This window comes from Xenia sp. Carnegie-2017, unplaced genomic scaffold, assembly GCF_021976095.1.
Source record: "Xenia sp. Carnegie-2017 unplaced genomic scaffold, XeniaSp_v1 HiC_scaffold_3, whole genome shotgun sequence".
NCBI lineage: Eukaryota > Metazoa > Cnidaria > Anthozoa > Malacalcyonacea > Xeniidae > Xenia > Xenia sp. Carnegie-2017.
The window spans coordinates 2385858-2405961 of NW_025813493.1; the positions used below are offsets into that span (position 1 = coordinate 2385858).

At 37.1% G+C, this 20104-nt stretch overlaps 3 protein-coding genes across 5 annotated transcripts in view; all 3 read left to right on the forward strand.

The window, feature by feature from the left end:
• Positions 1-13876, forward strand: part of LOC124454978 — a 97805-nt gene extending 83929 nt beyond the window's left edge. The window contains exons 5-6 of the mRNA XM_047005735.1: positions 10186-10563; positions 13402-13876. Of these exons, the coding sequence (XP_046861691.1) occupies positions 10186-10563; positions 13402-13658 (635 nt within the window). The 3' untranslated portion in view covers positions 13659-13876. The remainder of the gene's footprint in view (positions 1-10185; positions 10564-13401) is intronic.
• A 156-nt stretch (positions 13877-14032) lies between these two features.
• LOC124454869 lies at positions 14033-15104 on the forward strand. The gene is made up of 3 exons (XM_047005621.1): positions 14033-14268; positions 14545-14654; positions 15012-15104. Exons 1-3 carry the CDS (start codon positions 14097-14099, stop codon positions 15102-15104), a joined length of 375 nt encoding a protein of 124 aa, XP_046861577.1. The 5' UTR covers positions 14033-14096.
• LOC124454983 lies at positions 15051-18495 on the forward strand. 3 transcript variants are annotated; one of them, XM_047005743.1, is made up of 7 exons: positions 15051-15501; positions 15772-15821; positions 16128-16209; positions 16379-16555; positions 17022-17170; positions 17302-17385; positions 17752-18495. In XM_047005743.1, the coding sequence occupies exons 1-7, from the start codon at positions 15487-15489 to the stop codon at positions 17822-17824; spliced, it is 630 nt and encodes a 209-aa protein (XP_046861699.1). In that variant the 5' UTR covers positions 15051-15486; the 3' UTR covers positions 17825-18495. The 3 variants fall into 3 exon arrangements, with proteins under 3 accessions (XP_046861699.1, XP_046861700.1, XP_046861698.1); XM_047005744.1 differs by having other exon boundaries at positions 16379-16546; XM_047005742.1 differs by lacking the exons at positions 15051-15501; positions 15772-15821; positions 16128-16209; positions 16379-16555 and having other exon boundaries at positions 17007-17170.
• The last annotated feature ends 1609 nt before the right edge of the window (positions 18496-20104 follow it).

Sequence of the window (20104 nt, forward strand, 5' to 3'; positions counted from 1 at the left end):
AATCGTGACACCATTTTTATCACACGCTTTTTGCACAGCCCCGCGAAACTCCGAACTAGGTTTGATTTGTAAAACTTAAGGCCTTTGAAGAGGCCCACGGGCATAAATAGACTCTAACGCCTTCCCAACCTGAGTCGCTGTCTTGTCTGTGATTGCCTGGGCCTCCTTATACCGACTTGCTACGTAGACGACCGTCAATGCGTATTTGAATGTGCGTCTTCCAACTCGATCGTGAGTTAGATAAAAGAGATCGGCCTGGTGGACCTCATTCGGGGTGTTGATGTCAAACTTTGGTCGGGGGATAGCACTTCGCGCTGGTGCGGGAAAGTAGATCTGCCAGATGGCCAGTTAGCCATTCATGAGCCTCATCCTCGCCGACAATAGCTTCTTTTGCCAGCTTTGGGATAGCAGCAATGCCGCGCCATTACCCCGCAGGACTGTAGTACGCCTCTACGAGGCGTTCCTCAACGCTTCCGTCCGTAGAAACGATTATTTTTACTCCATTACCACGAGATTCGCTTTGGGAAAGAAACCTAGAAATAGCACTACCACATACACTACAGCGCCCTGTAAGTCTGAGGTTGCCGTTATGTTTTACAACTATACCACTTATAACTAGTTGCAGTCTTTTGCAACGCATACAAAACGCGACCGTCCTTTTCACTTGACTATGTTTTAGTTTGATGTGTTGTGTTCACCAAGCTTTTCTGATTTTATCAATTTTATCCGCGGCTTTGATTGCCAAATCAATAGGATTAATACCGAGTGGAAGCGCACTATTCAAACATCTTATTTTTCCTCCCTTTTTATCCAGAAGTTCACTTTTAGAAAGAAACTAGGAGAGGCCTCTGTCACAGACTCGGCAGCACCCCGTGAGCCTAGGTTGGCTTTTTATATATTCGATTTTTCCTTTGACAACACGTTGTCGTTTCTTACAGTACAAACAGTAAGCGATGGCCATCTCTATATAATGCACAAAAATTTAGTCTGATGTGAAAAATTCATCGCGATGTTAATTATTAGCGCGCTCTTAGAGTTTCTCTAGCAAACCGGTTTACGATACGCTCGTTATGCGCAGAAGGGCGCGAATCGAAGTCTAACTGAATATCTGTCGCTGACCTATTGTGAACCCGATCGTGTAAGAAGAGAAGGCAGTACCACCCACACATAATGGAGCGCCGATCCTGTATTTCGTTGCAAGAATAGCAAACAACAAGTTTTGACCGTTCCATCCACTTTTAAATGCGTCAGATGGTGAAAAGCTGAAGCTGTCATAGTAATCTACACAGAACTAATCAGCAAAGGCGCAAATCCAGTGAATCCCACCTCCATCGAGAAAGTCTTGTAAGTTGATTATAACACTTTCTTCAGCTTTAAGAGGCTCTATAGGATGCATGTCTTTTGAAAACACCCCCCTAAAACCTTTAGCTACTGCTTTTAGATTACATTTACTATACGATTGATAACTTTGTTTGATAGCGGCTTCCACTTCCTCACCCGCGTCACTGCGTCCCAGGAAGAAATACTCCTTCCCCCGACGTTCCTAATACAAGGATTTTTCCTAGGACAGGCGCTACGATGGGAGCAGCTATACCTGCAAGCAAAGAACCAAGGAATCCACCTTTTTGCGCGGGCGTCATGGCTGTAATCTGACTCTTAGAAAATTTTAGATCGATTCCAGATCCTTTGGATCTTGCACCCATTATTCGCTTGATCTGTGTATTAGTAAGCATAAGCATATCAGGACCTTCAAGAGCGCTGTTGGTAATTCGCAAAGTTAATCCACTTTTGTCTCTAACTGCTTTTGCCAAGGTAGTTTTCTGATCTTTTAAAAGTTTAACACCGTGAACTGTGTATCCAGAACGACCTTTCTTACCAGAGCTACTACCGAAATCAAGAAGACTGTTATTATACTCAGGTCCATTAAATGATGTGATACCTCTTCTTCTAACTATACCACTACCAGCAACTGCTTTTTGCGTGCTGCCGTTGATAGCACCTGATATAGCTGATAGGCTTAGAGACGGTAGCACTTTTGGTATGAGTTTAATGATTGTAGGTATGAGTTTTCCAACAAGATTTCCAATAAAGCTACCACCTTCTATACTTCTTGACCCAGGAAGATTAATACCAGCGCCTTTAAACTCTTGAGTGATTATTCGCTCCATGGCGGGTCTGAGAGCTTTAACGAATATTGCGTTATCAATGTCCGACATTTTTGTGCACATGCAAAACAATTTGCGTATATAAACAGTCGAAAAATTTTTGTTTTTTTTAATTTCTAATTAATTCTGGTGCGAATTAATTGGATTAAACGTAACATATGACATCAGACTAATCATCACATCAGACTAACAGACTAAACCATTATGTCCACTTTACCGTTAATCGCATTGAGCTAAAGGAAACGCTCGCTAAGCACGTAGCAGTACACGTGGTACGCCTGTTCACCAGCAGCATTAATAGCACTATTAAAAGGGCCACCTAAGATCCAACGAGCATCAATGTTTGCTGGAGCTTTTTTCAAAGTTTCAGGATGAAGACTAACGTGAAAGTGGTAAATAGGAAAGAAGTTTGCGAAGTCTCCTAAGTTTACTTGAGAGCCTGTATCCGGGTCGCTGTATTTCATCACAGCGTCTTGGAATATCATGTAAGCTCTGCTGTAATTTCTTTCAGCAGCTGTGTAATTGACTTCAAGCTCTTCTTCAGGATATTTGTGATTCTTATTCATCCGCACATGAATCTGACGCAAATTAGCATTATCAAACACATGTATAGTTTGTTCTTGATTTTCTGAGCGCTCTGCATCTTGGAACGCTACGAAGATGTGTGTTGGTAGCTCTTCACTTCCGTTTGTCGTCACACGCCATAAGACGGTGGTTTGACCTCTGGTGAATCTCTCTCGGTAAATATGACCTTGCTCAAAGTATAGCATGCGTGTGTAACCAGCAATCAACTTGCTTTCTATCATGGTTTGAACTTCGATCGAAAGTCTGATGAAAGGAACCCAGAGCGAAAGATGTTTTATCTGAAATTTTCCAGGATCTACCCCATTTGCTCTATGAAGCGAGTTTTCAGCAGAAGCGCGAGTGAGATTCAGATTGAACTTTATACCTATGGAAGCTAAATCAATGTATTTGGCGAAGCCAAGGATGTCAGCGAGGGGAAGCATCATGGTAACGTCTTTGGCGCCCGCGCAGAGCTGGCGGCGACATGCGAAACCAATGTTGAAGTTAGGGTTCTCTGTTGAGTTGAGGTAAAGTTAGCCCGGAAGTTGCCGCCATTCAAAGCGACACCGTTACGTACATTGGCAGCAGGAAGCAACTGAGCGTTAGATCTGTTTACATGCCTATTAGAAACAGCCCGACTGGTGGCTTCAGTGTCGCGGTACCAGAAAGCACTCGTGGCGGTGCTCCTGGACGAATCATCCGAATCAGTTACAAGCTGCATGATCGTGTTGACAGTTGAAGCATACTGACTTATTTCTTTAACGGTCTTGTTGTTAACCTGGATCTGGACCGTCTCAAACAGGCTCCAGCCACCATTTGCCAGAGCGACATTGTCGGCGGCATCATAATTGGTGCCATCGTTCTTTACCACACGACCTCGAAATTCAAGAACGGCTTTGTGAAGCCATATAAGCTGGTCAACGTTCTCAGTGTCAATATTAATATTCTTATTATCGAAGTTTGGATCGCGGGGAAGAACTCTTTTGTACTGCAGACGCTCAACAGAGCGGTCATCGATGGGCTCGTTAAAGAGTCGAAGTGCTGGGAATATCATATCCTTAGCCATTGTTATGATAGTTTGTTGTTCGTACAGTATATATATTATAAAAACTTTGCGTTTGCCGATCATCAGACCGATGTAGTTTAATTGTTATTTCTGATATTTAGTCTGATGTGATATTTAGGCATATATCATGCCGTTACCTGACACGAGGTTGCTTAGAATACGTAAGTCTCGAGAAGTCAGCTGCTGCTTAGCAAGGCTTTCAGCACGCGATACTAGAGCTTTTCTAGCTTCAGAAGTCCCAACCAGCTCTTTAAGTTTAGATCTAGCTTCTTTCGTTAAAAAGCAGTGCGAGCACTTTTTGTGCACGTTTTTGCAGTACTAATACCAGCTTCAGTCCCAGCACGAGCCACTGCAGATGCACGTGATTTAGCTTTTCTTGCCACTCCTTTAACGTCTCCGCGGGCGAGATTGGCAACAAGACTGCATACGTTTTCATGCGAGAACTGCTCTTTTGCAGTCGATATAACAGCCCCTTTGGCTGCTGTAGCCGTGTCACGAATTGCCTTTTTACCAGCCCCACGGCCACATTCTTAATTTTTGGAGCAAACTTACCTACGCGAGATCCTAAAGCTGTAGCTGCGTACTTCCCCGCACTGAATAGCGCACACTTTGCCTTACCAGCAAGGCCCACGAGGTTTCCAATCAATAACCCCCCGACAATTTTTTGACGAACTATACCACGTCTAATCATAGGAACTATCATTTTGCCTAGTATATTATATATAGAAAATAAGCCCTTATGGCAACAGCTTCTAAATAGGAATCCGCTAATGAGCGTGTATGATCACATTTTTGGACGGATGTTTAAAGTGTAAGTTACTTGCTCCCCATTTAAATCAATCTTATTTCTTGTCTGATCAGTGATTTCCATTCTCACTTTATTAATAAGGCTAGTTTTTATGAGTGGTAAGTAGGTCGGTGGACTAGGACTTATTTCCAACAAACGTCTTGGTCCTCGGTTTGGAGTAAACGATTTAATAACATCACTAGGATTCCCGTTTACTATACTTGAATTAACAAGGGAGTAGTGAATAGGGATCTTCTGTACATCTGTAATGTTAATTTGATTCTGACTTAAAGTCTTTCCTCTAGTAATATCATCTCCACCAACAGTAAACCCAAGAATAGGGCACATGCTGTTATCTGTGTCAAAGAAAACTACAAGGTCACCTTTAAGAGTAATCTCAGATTTAGATGTGGGAATATTTACTGAGAGCACGAAGGGTGGATCACGTCTTGCGGTTTCATCTTCATGTGCGAACTTTACCCCCAATGCTTCCATAGCATTTTCAATAGCTTGATTGATATCGGGAATGTTGTAAGCGCCTGGGGTATTGTGATTTTTTGCCGTTGAATTGGAGTCTGTTTAAGCTCTCCTCTCTGTGCCCCATCAGTATCACCATAGTTTCCATTTCTAATCTCAAACTCAAGTTGATTGTTTTTTGTAATGACATTTTTTCACGAATTGCACAAACTAGCTTCAGTAAGAGCCACTTGATATTTTTTGTTAACCTCTAAAGGTATAGGTAGCCTATTGCCAATTTGAAAGTCATTCGCTTCTCCATCGTGTGCCGCAATGGCTCTTGTTGAGTCTATCTCAATGCTAATTTCGTCTTCTAATACTCAGGCCATTATGGTTATATCGACAATGAACAATAGCTCTGTATAAATATATAAGAAGAAAATTTTAACGCACGTATTTATTTCTAATTTCTCGGTAATAACTTTTCGATATCGTACTTTCGTCTAGCAGTTTTGTTAGAATCGCTTCAATATCGTTTTTCAACTCACGAGAGTCATTACCAGCCTCTACAGACTTGCAGGAAAGGTGAAGGCGGTCGATAAGCTCTGATGGGCTATTATAATAGTGCACTCCAGCTCCTGTTCGTGTTGTTTTAAAGAGTCGTTTGGGGCGACTTCTTCTTTTTTCTTTTAAAACATTGTAACGTTCGAGGTTTTTTTACATAGCTCTCGGTCAGCTGATGAAGCGGTTCTTCTTGTAGACGGGCCGATAGATTTTCCAAGATTTTCAAAATCTATGTCGTTTATATACTCACCAGCCTCCAACCGATTAAGCAAATTTGAATTCTCTATAGCCTTCCAAGATGGTTTGTCTTTTGTTAAAATGACTAGATTATCTAGCCGTTGGGCAGGCTGCTGTTGAGTCTCCTTAACCGCTTGAGTGACTTCTTGCAACCCTTCAATTTCTTCGTCTTGGTTTTTGTTAATAGCTTCTGCTACAGATTTTTCAGCATTAACAATTGGTTCAGACGCCCTTTCAAAGCATTTTCCTTCGTGCTGTCGAGACACTTTGAAATCGACTTGGCACCGCTTGAGTTCCGCGCGGTTTTTTACAAACTCCTGGACTAATTTTCGCGCTCTTCCATAGATGTAACTGACCTGAACATACTTGAAATTCAATCTCAAGAAAGATGAAGGTAGATAAATGTTTTTTATCTTACTATATAATAGGAAAAAAAATGGACGACCCATATGGTGTAATGAAAAATTATAATCTACCTGAAACACAGTCGGTGCTAGCATCTATTTAGTCACAATCTCAAGAAAAATTACTGCATTTTACCCTGCCATCGCCTGTTTCAAGTGATACAGAGGAATCGGATGAAGAGTCACGTGATACAGAAAATCGTCTATAGATCCTCGCGAGACGTCATGTGACTCATTTTAATAAGGTAAGAACGTATATGTATAAAGCCCTCAGGATTTAAGGGAGATAAAGGTAACACAGGAGCTGAGGGGGCTCTAGGAGATACGGGTACTAGAAGACCAAAGGGAGAAAAAGGTGATACAGGAGCTACAGGGGCTCATAGAGATACGGGTCTTCGAGGACCAAAAGGAGAGAAAGGTGATGAGGGTCTTAGAGGAGATAACAGAACTGATGGGACCAATGGAAGCGATGGTGCACCCGGGGCCACAGGAGCTCAAGGGCCTTAACGACCTCCAGGACCTCAGGGACCACAAGGGCCTCAAGGGCAACAAGGCATTAGAGGTCTAACATGTCCAAGAGGAGAGCCGGGGTCTACAGGGGCCGCGTGACCTCGATGAGGCCCTCAAGGGCCTAAAGGAGATACTGGAGTTACAGGGCCTCAGGGGCCTTCATAACGTCAAGGACCTCAAGGACAGGCAGGAGCTGATTGGCTTAAAGGAGACCAAGGAGATTAACCTGTTTTGAACTCTCCTAATGGATTTTACCCCCAGATATGAGCGGAGCAAATGTAACTTTAGTAAAGTTTCCTACTGAAAAAAAAATCGAAAATAATAAAATAGCATTATTAAATATTTTGTTTAAACGGTCTCAAAACGAGTGGTTCAACATTAGATCTACTGTGTTTGAGCAAAGTTGGGGGGCTTATATTAGTTTCGTACATGATACCACTAACAAATTGATGTCATATGTTAGTACAATACCCCCTAACTAGACGCGAAGATATGAGGTACACTATTTAGAGTTTTCTTAATTCTAAAACAATAAATTTTCACTTTATATATATAGTGTTTATCACTTCAGTTGTGTCTTGTCATACAAACATTAAAATGTCTAACGCAGCTGAAACTTCGGTTCATGAATTTGAATCAACAAACGATCTCTTTCGCCGAGCAGTAGAAGTATACTTACGACAAAATAGAGAGAAAAATTTTGAAAAATTCCAACTAGAAGATAATTCTAGGCTGAAAAAATAGTCATATCTTCTTGGAACTATTCAGACGTAGATAAACCTACGCGTGAAACTCTCAAAGCTTTGCTAAGTCCGGCAAAACTACCACGCCCGTCGTGTAAAGCATCATAGAAGACGTGAAAAACACAAAAAGCGACTGGAAATTCCAGTAGTTGTGTACACTCAAGTTGGTACTTCAGTCACTGGTAAAAGAGGTTCAGATTGGACTAATGCTGTGATGTGTGAAAAAGGTGAAGAAGATTCTTCTACAATCACCATCGAAACCGCTGGATTATACCGAATATCATTAAGTGGAAAATGTTTTACAAGTGCAGGAACGCTACGAGTACTTCAAACTCCTAGCAAATTACTTGTCTTAAGTGAAACGAAAACATCGTCTTGGTGATATTAACCTTGAATGTAGCTATAGTGATTTTATAGCTGTAGACTTACCTACTGATGGAACATTAGTTGTTCAACAGATGGGAACTGCTAGAGTAATTATCACACTCACTATAGAAAGTATAATCCCCTAATATTCAACGGTTGTTTGATGAAGATTTGCTACACGAAGCGCTAGATGATTCCGAAGGCTTTCTTTCATTATCTAGAACTGAATAAGAACACTTCACGTTTGGCAAAGGGAGTGAACCGGCCGCCGGAGGCATCGGAGTTTTAGTTTTTGGAGGAATTGCACTTAGAAACTGAAGTGCGTAATACCGTATTAACGCTGGTCGCTCATATTTCCATACGTAGCTTCCCAACCTACAGAATTTGTTATAACAGGCGGCCTACTTGCTATTACGTCATTAGGCTTAATAGGTCCGCGCTTACAGGGTACCGAAGGAAGTTCAGGTGGAGCTGTATTCGTACGCTTTCTTGATGTACATTCTAGTGGTTAAAAAGCTTCAAGGAATGAGTTTAGAGCTCTTCCACTTATAACACCCTGTTTATATAGTTGCAGAATCTCTCTAACAGTATCCATCTCGATTCTATATAATATATAAATATTATTCTTCTAATTGTATCGTACCTATTTGTATTAGCAGCCTGGTTTGTAATTTAAGATGTTCTTCTCTATGTCTTATTATTATATTATTCAATTTTTTCTCTCTTTCTCTTCTTTATTTTTGCTCTTGTCTTTTCATACGTACTCTTTTGGATTCACTATTCATCTTACCACGTACCCTATTATACGCTACTTCTAAATAATAGACCCCGACGGCCAGCCGTCTTCTGCCGTTGTCCTGGGTTTGACCTTCGCTGTAATTATGCTAGCATATTTACAAGAAGTACGTAAGCGAGCTAGGGCTGGGGCGCTTAGATTTGTGTACACTCCTTCTCAAACTGTGAGGTGCGCTAGAAACGACGCTTTCTCAAGGTGAAGTGCGCCAGTGGCAACATTTTGATTTTTACAATTAACACATTTTGATTTTCTCTACATTAAGGAGGGAGTAGGGTTAGGGTTAGGGTAAGGGTAAAGGTTAGGTTTAACACTCCTCGTGAAGTTAGTAATCTAGCTATGGCCCTGCTAACCTAGATACACCATACTAGACAGTCTTGAGTTTTTTATTGGTTGGCTTTCGTAAACTAAGAATTCTGTAAATCCAAACTTTAAAAAGCATTTTGACAGACATGCTTCCAGACCTCCTAGAATGAGTGCACCTCAATAATATTACATCAAATGTCTTCAACCAATGGATTGTTGCTTTATGAACTTATTCCAAGAACAGACAAATATGGCCGTTGTCCGATTACTAAGTAGGCTATGTAAGCTGAAGCTTACATTCCCGCGTTTTTAAAAGTCCTGTTCTCTTTAAACATAGTTTTTACTTTTTGCCATTCTAGATGAGATAAATGATCAAAATTTCAATAATATATCCTGTTGGAAACTGTACGATATACTATTATAATGCTCTATGTATAGAACTGATAAAGTAGTAACTTTATCTCGTTCGAAATTTAAATTTATTCTATAATTTTTACACTATGAGTAACAAAACTGAAGCAAAGGCAAAGGAGCACAAGAAACGGAAACGTCCTCAAAAGTTATATCACTTAAAGTCCCACAAATTTTTCTAAGCTTACAGGCCGCGCAATTAGTCATCCGCCGCTTAGTATGGGTGGTATTCACTGATAATGTTCATTCATACATATCTTGTTAACTTTTGATGTAAGAAAATTAGGTTTTACTATTAAGCATTCACTTCCTTTAAAACCTAAATAAGCAATATTTTTAAGAGGTACAATAAATAAGGTCAAAAAATGTATGTAAATAATGTGTAATAACGTTTTTCAGTACATGGCATTAAATTTCTACTGGTTTAATAAAATTTCATATGACTTTCTTACTATTCAATTTAACGCTATTAGAGTTAGACTGGAATTTTCTATTCAGACAGAAAAAAATTTCATGTAAGCACACATTACAATGAAATTGACTTTATATTCTGAAATTGAGTGTATTGCAAAACAGCATCCCCACTTCAAATGTAATTGACAGTAGTCAATAATATACATATCTTACATGCAATGCTTTTGTTCGTTAGGTTTCCAGCCTGTGAAACATGAAATAAGCAATTTTTAACAAATAATAATAATACCTAGTAATGATTTCATTCGCTTAAAAACACTTTTTCACAAAATTCAGTCGTTTATCCAACCATAACATAACCTTGAGAAACTGAATTTTTAACATTTTCAATTTAAATAGCCAAAGATTGCACTGAGGTACAAAATAATGGCAAGAACGAAAGTGGAGTTTATCAAATTGATCCTGATGGTCAAGGATCTTTTAATGTCTACTGTGACATGACTTCAAATGGTGGTGGCTGGACTGTATTTCAAAGACGTCAAGATGGAAGTGTAAACTTCAATCGAGGTTGGAAAGACTATAAACAAGGTTTTGGTAATCTGAAAGGCGAATTCTGGCTTGGATTAGATAAAATATACCGACTAACATCTGCAAGGAGAAATAAACTTCGTGTAGACCTGGGAGACGGGTCAGGAAACAAAGCATATGCTGAATATGATTATTTTGCTGTAAAGAATGAAAATAAAAAATATCAACTAAGTCTTGGTAAATATTCTGGTAAGTTAATACGTTAATATAAACGTTTGAGGAAAAAAAATTTTGATATATACAATATTTTTGAATGATATGAGTGATTGCAGTTTGCAACGGGGATTCTCCATGTTTTGATAAAAACGGATAGTAACGGTTGGTTTCGAACTAAAGCCTTGTTTGTCAATAAAAGTATAATTAATTTTGAACTTAAAAACTTACCGAAAAAATACAACAAACAAACGTAAAAAGTCGTTCCAATTTCGAACGATTCTGTTGCAACGATTGATTGTGACATGTAATAATTGTGATTAACTTATCATCAACATTAAATGCAAATTCAACTGCAGCTTTGTAAATTACGTAATAACCTAGCACATGAACAACATGTAGTTAATAAACGCGACTAAATTGTTTGGTACATAAGAGAGAATCTATACTGTGAATATCATTGTCTAATGATCATTGATTGAAATCTTTTTTATACAATGCAAGCATTCAAGTAAGCCCCTAGTAATTAATTGTAAATGCAAGTTTCAATGCCTAAATGATATATACATTATAACTTGTTCTTACATTAAAAGTTTTTTTATGAACTTATAACAGCAACCTAAAACATAACAGAAATTTATTTAAGTTTACATGGACATTTCACATTTGTAAGCATGAAACACAAATATATCAATTGAGCGTTGGAAAATACCCAGGTACGCCATTAAGTAAGGTCTGTTTCATACGTCAAACTTTACGTACACCGAACAGAGCTCTCTATTTGTAAGAGTTGGGACATGTATTGTTCTCTTGTTTGCGAACGTTGACTGGACAATATCGATCGCATGATTAATTTCCGCCATTTTTGTTCCTAATTTTGAAATTTCAACTAGTGTTTATTTGGCGATTATTACAAGTTTGTTTGTATTTTGAGAAATTATTTTGATTTTCTGGAGGTATGGCTAAAATAATTGATTATTTGATAGCTAAGACATGTAACTGCATATCGCCAGAATCATGGATCGGGAAAAAAGAAATGGCTTTATGATAGATTGGATTGTGCGTAGTGACCATTGTCTCGAACTGACCTTCACCTATAGGTTTCTTTACAAAGATTGTTTTCGAGTGAAAAATCATTGGAAATATTTGTCCTAATGCTAACGATTCAATAGTTTTCTTACATACAAAGCCTGTTCTTTATAGAAAGATTATGACTTATCATTATGTTCGGAAATGAGCCTAATTTACAAGTTCTTAACCACTTGAAGAGATAATTATTGCTAATCCAATATGCTAAAATAATATACTTTCGAATATTGTATTTTGCATCTTTAGGAAATCCTTTGAAAGTATAGTATCAGTAATCATAAATAAAATATTTACTGAAACAGCTGGGTAAAATACATTACCGGTAATGAAATACACATTCTGACTGTACTTCAACCAGAGCATGTTCAATTTGGTTATCAATAATTTGTTCTGTTCTTTACATAATCAATGATTTGGTGTGGTCTTTGGTCTTTATCATTTGGAAAACATGCAGAAGTTTTGTCATTACTCAACTTATTATTTTTTTCAGATAGATTAAAACTTGAATCAGACTCATATACAATGTCAAAGTCTGTACAAACAGTGACATTTGTAGCAAACAAGACTGTTTTTCAACAGCAGAATTGTTTTATAATACACAAACATAATTTCCTTTTCAACAAATGCTTCACCAAATAGAAGCCTATACCGTTTTGCATTAGAGTTAAACTTTAACTATAATCTCAGTTTCACAATCAATAAGAAATCAACAACTTCACATTAGATTAATAGAATATAAGAGCTACTGCATCTAACAAATATTTTAAATTCATAATTTCCAGCCAAACTTTTTTGTAATCTATCTGCATTAAATTTTTATGCCTGGACTATATTGCAAAATATGTACTACCTAAGCAAAATTTCACGACCACAGTGCTTCAAAACAAAACTTGGATAACACTGATTCAATGGTAGGCACAGTTTAAGGCAAAATAAATTATAGCAGCTCAATTGTAAATTCCAAATACTTTTTAGTTTTAGAATAAGATTATTAGTGGTGAATTTCTAAAGAATATATTTTTACCAGTTGAGTCGCCTCTACGGTTTCCAAATGTAAATATAACCAAAAATGAGCTGCAGTGATTTATTTTTACATACCTTATACCTGCCAAAGCATTGATTCAAATCTGGAGATATGTGTAGTAACGTGTTTTCCCGAACAGGAATATGCAGCCAAAATGTCGAGTATTTTCTTTATCGCTGGTAAATTATAAGCAATGAAAACAAATATCTTGGTGCTGTAGTTGAAAACTGCGAGAATATACGTTCACATACGTAAAAACGTCTAGCAGTGGGTCACGATTAGTTTCAAAGCACGAACTAGTCAACATCGAATGTAGCTAAAATCTGCGAAATTGAGTTTGGTTTGCAGTTATTATTCACAAAAACGCCAAAAGCTTAATTGTGGTTTCCGATATGTTTAAAATTTCCATTAAACAAGTCGGAATTTTATTATTCTTTTGCTCATTTAGCCAATTTCACACAGTTTTATAACAAGTTTAACTTGCAAGTAGTCACGAAAATGGCGGCTCCGCGCTCACCCCAGACCCGTTGTCCTAACTCTTACAGATAGAGGGCTCTGGCACCGAACGCATTAAAGACAAAAGAACCATTGTCAAATGAAGATTGACTGAAGTCCTTTTTATATCTAAGCCTCTAATAATCAATTGTAAATGCAAGTGTCAATGCCTAAATGATATATACATTAAACTTGTGTTAATGCAAGTTCAAAATAATTCTATAACTGCATTAAATGCGATTTTTGAAAGGTATTACTTTTCTTAGGAAATGCTGGAGATTCATTATCTTATCATAAAGGCTGGGCGTTTATGACAAATGATTTTGATTTTGATAAATATGGAAATAACTGTGCCACTGGCTACAAAGGTGGTTGGTGGTATAATAGTTGGTGGTATTGTTATGACTCTAACCTGAATGGACACTACTATAGTGGCAACCAATACAGTGAAAAAGGTGTGGTTTGGACACATTGGAAAGGTTATAAATCCTTAAAGTTCACTGAGATGAAAATAAAACCATAAAGAATTTCCAAAGACTGTGATGTTATAAATTTGACAATTATTTCTAATGAAACTTTCAACATATAATAAAAACAATTTAGCTTTTATGTTTTATAAAAGAACCTTTATAGTCATTATCATTTAAAAAAGCGTTGAAAAATTGTTAAAAATGCTGTGGTGAAATAATATTTTCCCTAGAAATTAGAGCTGATTTAGGTAATTATATGATTATAATGCTACGTCTTCACCCATTTCTTTAATGATATGTTGCTCTGTAAGTAGCTAATTTTATCTTTTCGCCACGTTCCACGCAATCTTGGTGTATCATGCATTTCATGCAATTATCTTACATCATTATTCACTACGTAAGATTTAGATTGCTTTCTGTGCTATCTAAAGGCTATGTTTGTCTCTCCTGACCTCAATATCTCTGGGCACTGTTAGTGTGAGACAGAAAAGATGGCGCTTAGTAGGAGCGGCAATCGCAGGGTAAAACCATACTCTTTGACTGTGAAGACATGCTCTGCGTCTGGGAAACTTAGTAGGAAAAATATTTCTCTCTCTCCTAATGTTGTTCTTCCCATTCGCACGATCGATACATTTGAAGGCTTTCAAGAAAACCTTAACGAAGGTACAAATAATTTATGTGGAACTGGATCTCGATCATTGAGTTCTATATACCGTTCTATTGAGTTCTATATATCTATATAGTTAAAACTTTCAATCATTGAGTTCTATATATCTCGATCATTGAGTTCTATATATTATTATAGAACTCAATGATCTCGATATGAAAGGAGGAGAGTGAATGAAAACGAATCCTGGAAGTGTTTGCAAGATAATTTAGTAAAGTCGTACATCGAAAATTGTGCCATGTTGCCAGGACAACTCTGCGTAAAATGTTTAGAAGATGGGATACCAGCAAAGAAAGCAGAAATTAGATGCCGTGATTGCAGTCAGTGTGCGGAATCCCTTCATCGAACGAGGAATGTTTTCCATTTGGTTGAAGTATGGAAGGTAAGCTTAATTCTTTCTGGCGGCGGCACAGATGAATCCCTATAAAATTTGCCTGCCAGCAAAACATAAACAAGTTAAGTCGTCTATTAGAAGGCAATTCTAGGTGATTATTTCCAAAAGTCAATTCTTCAGATGAAATATTTTTGCTTTTTACATTTGGAATTTGACTTGTTAAGCTCTAGTATTCATAAAATGCTGGCAATTTTTTTACAACCATGTCTTAACTCTAAAGTAACTTAATCTGTAGTATTTTGTTAAAACTATCAATCATTTTCAAGAAGGATATGCTGCTATATGCTATGCATGGTGCCTTATGGAATGTATACATGTTCTTATGCTTAAATAACTACTCTTTAGACTGATTGTGAAATGTTTGTTCCATTACTTTTGGTGGTATATTACGTGACAGTCAGCATGCTAACTGCTCTTCAACACAATCACGTACTATAATATATGTGGATTGAAAGGTACAGTATGGCAACAATAACAGTATTTTGACTTTGACTACATGTAAATGTGTATATGTTAGTAATACTGTTAAGCATTAGCTTCATTTAGGCCAATAATTTCTATGTTAATTATTTGCATAACAATTAATCCAATTTTTAATCTCATACAAAATTTAGGTCAGGAGCATTTAAAAATTGTTGAATTCTGTCAGTGTATTAAGGATGCTGAAAAACTAATTAAACTCCAGCTGTGGCCAGGCTCATCTTCTAAACCCAAAATTGCATTTCACTTTGACTTCATGGATTTTGCTGAAAAATTCTTGCTCTAGAGCCATGTATCCTTGCACAAATTTTGCAGCACTGTTGAAGTTGAATATCCTGAAATGCTACCTAGAGTGGTATGTATTTCTCATAAACTTGAATTGTGTACCCATATGATAGTCTACCCATGAAATAGTGGAAATAGATGGGTTGTACTTTGCAAAAAATTTTATTGAATCACTGTTATTTACAAACAACATAAATAATGCGATTTGCCTCAAATAAGGTAAGAGCACATTCAAATTGCACATGAAGTTTCCTTTGCTGTTATGACTTTGTATTCAACCTTATTTTATTTTTGAAACAAATGCACAAGTTTACTAGGTGTTCATTTTATTCTTGTTAAGGTCAAAAACATATATAATGTGTTAAACAATGGATCATTCGATGAATACAGGTATGTTATATGTTATAAAACAAAAGTCTATTTACAGTTATTGTAGACCTAATAGTTAGATTATATGTGTAGAGTAGTACAGTCTAACCCGTTTTAAGTACACACCATTGGACAACAGACTAGTGTTTTGACTGGCTTAATGAAAGTGTCAGCTTGATTGAGGTTTCATCATTATACTTCCATTATTATTAGCTATATGAGATTAAGTTTTGGATTTTACACAGTATCTGCTTAGTACAGGGTCATTTGATACAAGAGGTTTGACTGTATATATTATATCATTTAAGAATTTGATTTTTTTGTCAGATATTTCAAACACCAAGTCAGATCATTAAAGTTGATACAGAAAGACCTGATTGATTATAGAAATTGCCCTCTTTGCCCACAATTCAGTAATTGATTTCTTTTTTTCTACTATTTGCTTTGTGAACTATTTTAAATTATATGTTTTTTGTCACATATATTATCAGAACATTTAAAGTTGTTGTGAAATATGAAGTGTTACATGTTTACCATAAAATTCGTTTCATTTTATTAAAGAGCTTTGTTTGCTTTAGACTGGTGAGTTAGGTGTGGCCATTCATTCCATGGATGCTTGCTTTGGTCTAACTTGCAAAAAGTTGGCAAGGAATAGTTTTGCCGTCCCAAACCATGGCTGCCTTAAGTTTGCTGATCAGGATGAAGTAGATGATTTTGTTGATCAATATAGCAAGTCTAATAACAAAGTAAGAAAGGTAATTATTGCATGATGAAGGACTTTGAAGCCTTTAAAAGTAAGGAGGGAGTGAATAGTTTGAAAACAAACTTTAAAAGCAATGGCAAAGCCAGCACTTTTACTTTTACATTGCAATATTTTGTATTCAATCACTGGAAAAACTATGAATGGATTTGATTTTCTAAAGAAATTATTAATAATTTTGCTGACAAATTTGCATTGTAAGAGTAAAAGATTGGGCAGGCTTCGCCCCTGAGAAAAGTGGGTCTATGCTTCATGCAGGTCCATGGGCCTTGATACATACGTAAGTAGCTACGTGGATTTAAAATCAAAATTACAAACAGCCAATTTTTTTCTTTTCCTTTAATTTATGATGCTTATGCATGGTCTATGACTTGATTGTGTAAACTGTCATGTTTATTTTTACAGTAATAAAACAATTGTTATATATGGGCTAATCTATAATGTGCTCCACCTTATTTTAGAGTTGTCAGATATTTAAGGCAGGAGAAGTTACAGAAGCACTTCACTCCAAAGGAAAAAATCAGCTTTTTGATGAAAAAGGAGTGTTTGGTAGTTGTTGCAGTCGGCATTCACACCTTGGACGATTTTTCAGCACTAAATATGGGGAAAGGTTAGTGTCTTAGCCTTGGTTTGCACGTAATTATCAATATTCTTGATCTTTGATGAGGTAGTATGGAGAACAAATGATGTGGGACAAGTTCGTTCACCAACTAAACTTTGAATAAATTGGTACCGTTCTAGGCAAACAAGAGGCATGACATTTTGTCAAAAGTGTCAATTTCGGTGCCGATATTTCATTGTTATGGACACAAGGCTTCATGCCAGGTAATGAATAAAGCTTTGTACCTGGTAATGACAGGGATGGATTAAGAGGCGGGATAGCGGAGGAATGTGCTCTCCTCCAACCGTGATTAGTGGAGATGGATGAGGAGTGGCATTTTCCCTAAGAAATTTATGTATATCAAACCATCAAGCGATCGTAATTGGGGTTTATGGAGCACAATTTCAAAAATCTCCAATCATTGTATATAAGTAACAAAATTTAACGAAAAATGTCTTGCATGTTACGGCAACAAGCAGCCACTAGAATCTTATCCAAACTAGAGCACCCCCTCCCTCCTAAGCTATGTTACCATATCTGTCTTTTGTTGTTCTTTAAATGTTAATTTTGTATTCCTTTTACTTGTTTAGATGGTCAGAAAATTGCCACTCGCTTGTCCAGGCAAATCACCAAGATCACGAACAAGATGAAATTAACAATTGAGAAACACAATGCTGCCATTGATTCTCTTCGTGATATTATAAACAGTTTACCCGATCGTCTGACATTTGACAAAGCGAACGATCCTACATCAGACCTTTATGAGGGATTTGAGTCTGGTGAGGATGACATTCTAGGGGAAGCCTCGGTCCCAGTATACACAAAGAGGAAGGCTATTGAAATGTACTTAACCCTAAAACGATGTGACGAGGAAGAGAAACTTTTAAACTTGGAAATAGAAAGGCTTCTATTGTATTACACCAATCTTAGCTCAAAAATTGATGAAGCACTTGCCGATATTGGTGATTTGAGCAGCGATGAATTCATGCTTGGTTCAAAGCATGAACTGATAAGATTTAAAACCAAATTGCGGAATGAGTTGTTCAGCTTGAAGAAAAGTTTCGAGCTTCCACTTGGAGAAACTTTTCTTCTCCATGCTGAGATTGTCAACTTAACCAATGATGTCAACATTCCCAATGAATCTGAAAGCTCACCGTATGAGGAATCCGATACTGAAGATGAAAACATCGAAGAGCTCTCAGAAGTGGACAGTGACATTGAATAGACGACATAGCTACTATTCGTAAACTAATAGCTACTTTTTATGTACTTATGTAATTTAGTTGTTCACGTATCTAGTATAACTGATATCACGCAAACATTTGGTTTTGTGACGTCATGTTAGTGCACAGTCATTTTCTCTTCCTCTGTACAACACCGGAAGTTTTGACCCGTCGTTGAATTGTGAGAAAACTATGTTCTTTATTATTTATCAATGTCCTACAAGTAAGAGTTTATATGCGACATATATCCCAACCAATTAGCTCTGTCTGCCCAACCCAATTCATCTAAAATTGTGAGCATTTACATTATATAAAATAGCCGAGACGTATCCAAAGCTTTGTCAGTTGATCAACGGGGTCTGGGGCGAGTTTTTGAAAACACCGAATTTCATGATTTGTCCGTCTAAATCATGAAATGAATCCGAACACGTGTTTGGATTAAAATAATATAAAACTCAACATTATTAATCTGCGTTACTGAGCACCATTTCACAGAACACGTAAGCCATTTTACAGATCGAACACTCTTGTCATGTTGCACGCCTACCGTAATCATTGCACGTATTACGTATCACGCATTCTTACCGTGAGCTTCAAATACTCTCTACGCAATACCAACCCTCCCTACAATCACATTCTAAAGTAACATTCTCATGTTAAGAAAAGAACGTGATCGGTTTTTTGGGGGTTGTTTTTATTATAAGATGCTACATACTCGGCTACTAATAAGGTCCATGCTATAAGGGTCGGTGTACTAACTAAAAAAATCAATATTTTATTTGAAACATAATTTGTTAAAAAAATTTAAAGCCACAACTGTCAACTATTTGCTGTAACAAAACATTGCTACTGGCTACTGCATACTTTTGTGTAACAATCACATATGCTCGATGATATTGGATTATGCGGTGCTGTTCATTTCACAAAAAGCACCGTAAAGTGAAAATGTCGACGCAGCGGAATTCTCGAAATGTTAAAAGTGGAATTCATTTATGATATATATGTTGCTTTATTTTGAGTGTTCGTTGGTACCGTAAATAAATTTATCAACGGCCAGGGCGTTTAATCAATTCTAGATGTTGTGGTGCAGCGAAATGAAAAGAGAGACGTGTATATTCGTTGTTTGTGTGAACAAATAAAACAAAACTAATACAAACTAAACTTCTTATAAGCCAAATTGTGAACCCACTATAATTAATATATCATAAAGGTAATGTTGTGAAGGTGGTGGGTGTCTATCGAGGACGGGACTTTATTAGTAAGTAGCGTTGCAAGGAGGGGGGGGGCGTTTAATATGTATAAGGTGTTAATTTAACCAATGTCATACGGAAAATGGTATGGTTTAAAATAGCTAGCGCAGTCCCTAATTAACATAAATTTCAGAGGCACACGATAAGAATAATTTGAGGAAAGGCTTAATTTTTGGTGTTAATTGTATATAATATCGAGAACCTTTTTTTAGTGGGCGGGAATGATTTTCCATCTGATTGTAGGGAGGGTTGGTATTGCGTAGAGAATATTTGAAGCTCACGGCAAGAATGCGTGATACGTAATACGTGCAATGATTACGGTAGGCGTGCAACATGACAAGAGTGTTCGATCTGTAAATCTCGTTAATCTCGAGTTAATCTTGAGCAAAATATGAAACATGGGAAGGCTTGTAACGTTAAAAGACAAATTGGATGATTTAGACGGACAAATCATGAAATTCGGTGTTTTC